At 46.9% G+C, this 2,803-nt stretch overlaps 1 protein-coding gene across 1 annotated transcript in view; it reads right to left on the reverse strand.

Moving 5' to 3' along the window:
* Positions 1 to 226: 226 nt before the first annotated feature.
* Positions 227 to 2,803, reverse strand: part of LOC140371586 (phosphatidylinositol 4,5-bisphosphate 3-kinase catalytic subunit alpha isoform-like) — a 63,211-nt gene continuing 60,634 nt past the window's right edge. The window contains exon 24 of the mRNA XM_072458751.1: positions 227 to 448. Coding sequence (XP_072314852.1) covers positions 227 to 448 — 222 coding nt within the window. The remainder of the gene's footprint in view (positions 449 to 2,803) is intronic.

Below are 2,803 nucleotides of genomic sequence, written 5' to 3' on the forward strand. Positions count from 1 at the left end.
GCGGCTGCTTTCCCGGAGCCTGCCCGTGTCATCGCGGCTGCTTTCCCGCTGCCTGCACGGGCCATCGCGGCTGCTTTCCCGGAGCCTGCCCGTATCATCGCGGCTGCTTTCCCGGAGCCTGCACGGGCCATCGCGGCTGCTTTCCCGGAGCCTGCCCGTATCATCGCGGCTGCTTTCCCGGAGCCTGCACGGGTCATTGCGGCTGTTTTCCCGGAGCCTGCCCGTGTCATCGCGGCTGCTTTCCTGGAGCCTGCACGGTCCATCGGGGCCGCACCGGTCCTGGAGCCTGCGCGGGATGTGGCGGCTGTTTTCCTGGAGCCCGCGCGCCGCTGGAATTATGAGCGCTGGGGTCCACCGTCCGCTTCCTTGTTTTCGTCGGCTTACCGGCGAAACAGATGGGAATCACGTGACCGTAACGCGTGCCTTCGACAGGTCCCGCTGCGCTCAGCTGAACCGATGGACGTGACGTCATCCACGGTCCGGCTCGGCTTGTTGAATGCCCGTTCAATTGCCAACAAAGCGTTTTCCTTGAATGAACTTTTTACAAGACAAAACCTTGATTTCATGTGTCTTACGGAGACATGGCAGAGAGAGGGTGAGTTTATTTATCTAAATGAACTCTGCCCACCTGGCTGCTCCGTTTCTGCGATGCCTCGCCCTGGTCGACGTGGAGGAGGTCTGGCAGTTGTGTCCCAGGACCGTTACATGTGTAAAGTCATCGACTCACACACTTTCACTTCCTTTGAATCACAGATGAAGGTTGGTTCTTCAAGTCCTTTTTACTGTGTTTTAGTCTACCGGCCCCCTGGTCCTGCTGCTGTCTTTTTAAAGAACTTTAGTGACTATTTATCTTCTATTATAAAGCTGGAAAATGTTTTAATTCTTGGGGATTTTAACATTTGGGTCGATGGCTCATCATGCCCTGCAAAGGATCTTTTAACCTTGACCGAAACATTTAACTTTGAGCAGCATGTTTCAGGTCCCACTCACCAAAAGGGACACACTTTAGACCCGGTGTTTTCACTTGGCCTGAGTGTTGCTAACCTCTGTGTGGAGGATGTCCATATGAGCGATCATAGCTGTGTTTTATTTGAATTGAACTTTTCTCCTGAGCCTGTGCCCTCAAACATCAGGTTTCAGAGGCGCATTATCACTGCAAATACAGCCGTCCAATTTTCTGCTATGTTTGATCCTCATTGTCTTGATGTGGACAGTTTAATTAATTCATTTAACAGCCAATGTTTATCCATTTTAGATCAGGTGGCACCTGTCAAATCCACCCTGTCATCACAGAAAAAAGCTTGTCCTTGGATAAATGAAGATATCCTAAACCTAAAGAGACTATGTCGGAAAACTGAGCGTCTGTGGAAAACCTCCAGTCTTGAGGTCCATAGTTTACACCTCAGAGATCTTGTGTCATCTTACAATGAAATGATGGAAAGTTCCAGATCTGATTACTTCCGTCAGCTAATAACATCCAACAAGAAAAACCCCAAAGTGTTGTTTGACACTATAAATTCTATTGTTTGTCCTTCAGCTCCAGTGACTCCTGTTTTCTGCAAAGCTGACAGCAATGAATTCCTCAGGTTCTTTATCGATAAGATCAAGATGATCAAAGACCAAATCCCACTCCCATTGTCTGATAAACCTGTTTCTGTGGAGCCTGTTTCCCAAAACTGGTCTTCTTTTAAGCCTGTCACTCTAGAAGACATCTCAGCTCTGGTGACCAAGATGAAACCCTCCTCTTGTACATCAGATGCCCTTCCCTGCAGGCTCTTCCTCAAAGTGTTTGATGTTATTGGCCCCTGGGTTACCAAAATGGTAAATCTCTCTCTTTCTACTGGTGTGTTTCCTGGTCCATTTAAACATGCCATAGTTGAGCCTTTACTGAAAAAAACAAACTTGGACTCGACAGACCCCAAAAGTTTCAGACCCATATCAAAGCTCCCGTTCATGTCCAAGATCCTAGAGAAGGTGGTCTCTGAACAATTGTCCGATTTCCTTGATCAGTCAAACATTCACGACTCTTTTCAATCTGGTTTCCGCAAACATCATTCTACGGAAACCGCATTGTTTAAAGTGTCCAGTGACATTATGATGTCTGCTGATTCTGGGAAATGCACGGTTTTAGTTCTGTTGGCTCTGTCTGCAGCCTTTGACACTGTCGACCATCATATCCTGTTGAACAGACTGAGGGACCTGATTGGACTATCGGGATCAGTTCTTCATTGGTTTTCCTCATATTTATCCGGTCGGAGCGTTAGTGTTGCTGCAAACCAAATAATGTCTGACTCAGCTGATCTGTTGTGTGGAGTTCCTCAGGGCTCCGTCTTGGGTCCCGTCCTATTTCTGCTTTATATAATTCCCCTGGGAATGATCATTAAAGAGTTTAGTGATGTGTCCTATCACCTGTTCGCTGACGATATTCAGCTCTATTGCTCTTTTAAACCTTCTGAGATCCAGAAGCTGAACTCCTTGGTCAGTTGTTTAGTGCAAATGAAACAATGGCTGAGTAAAAACTCCTTGCAGCTAAATGCTGACAAAACAGAAACTCTGATTATTGCCCCTGATGATGCCATTCCAGGGATAAACCAGTACTTGGGTGTTTTAGGCCAGACTGCTAAACCAAGTCTTAGAAACTTGGGTGTTGTCTTTGACAAAGACATGTCTTTAGAGCACCACTCCAAGCTGTTGACGAGGAACTGTTTCTTTCAGTTGAGGAAAATCTCGAAGCTCAGGAAAATGGTGTCTCAAAATGACCTGGAAGTTATAATTTATGCATTTGTGTCTTCACGTTTGGACT

The sequence above is a fragment of the Eucyclogobius newberryi genome, unplaced genomic scaffold, assembly GCF_026437365.1.
Source record: "Eucyclogobius newberryi isolate DKJ021-1_F unplaced genomic scaffold, fEucNew1.0.hap1 SCAF_22, whole genome shotgun sequence".
NCBI lineage: Eukaryota > Metazoa > Chordata > Actinopteri > Gobiiformes > Gobiidae > Eucyclogobius > Eucyclogobius newberryi.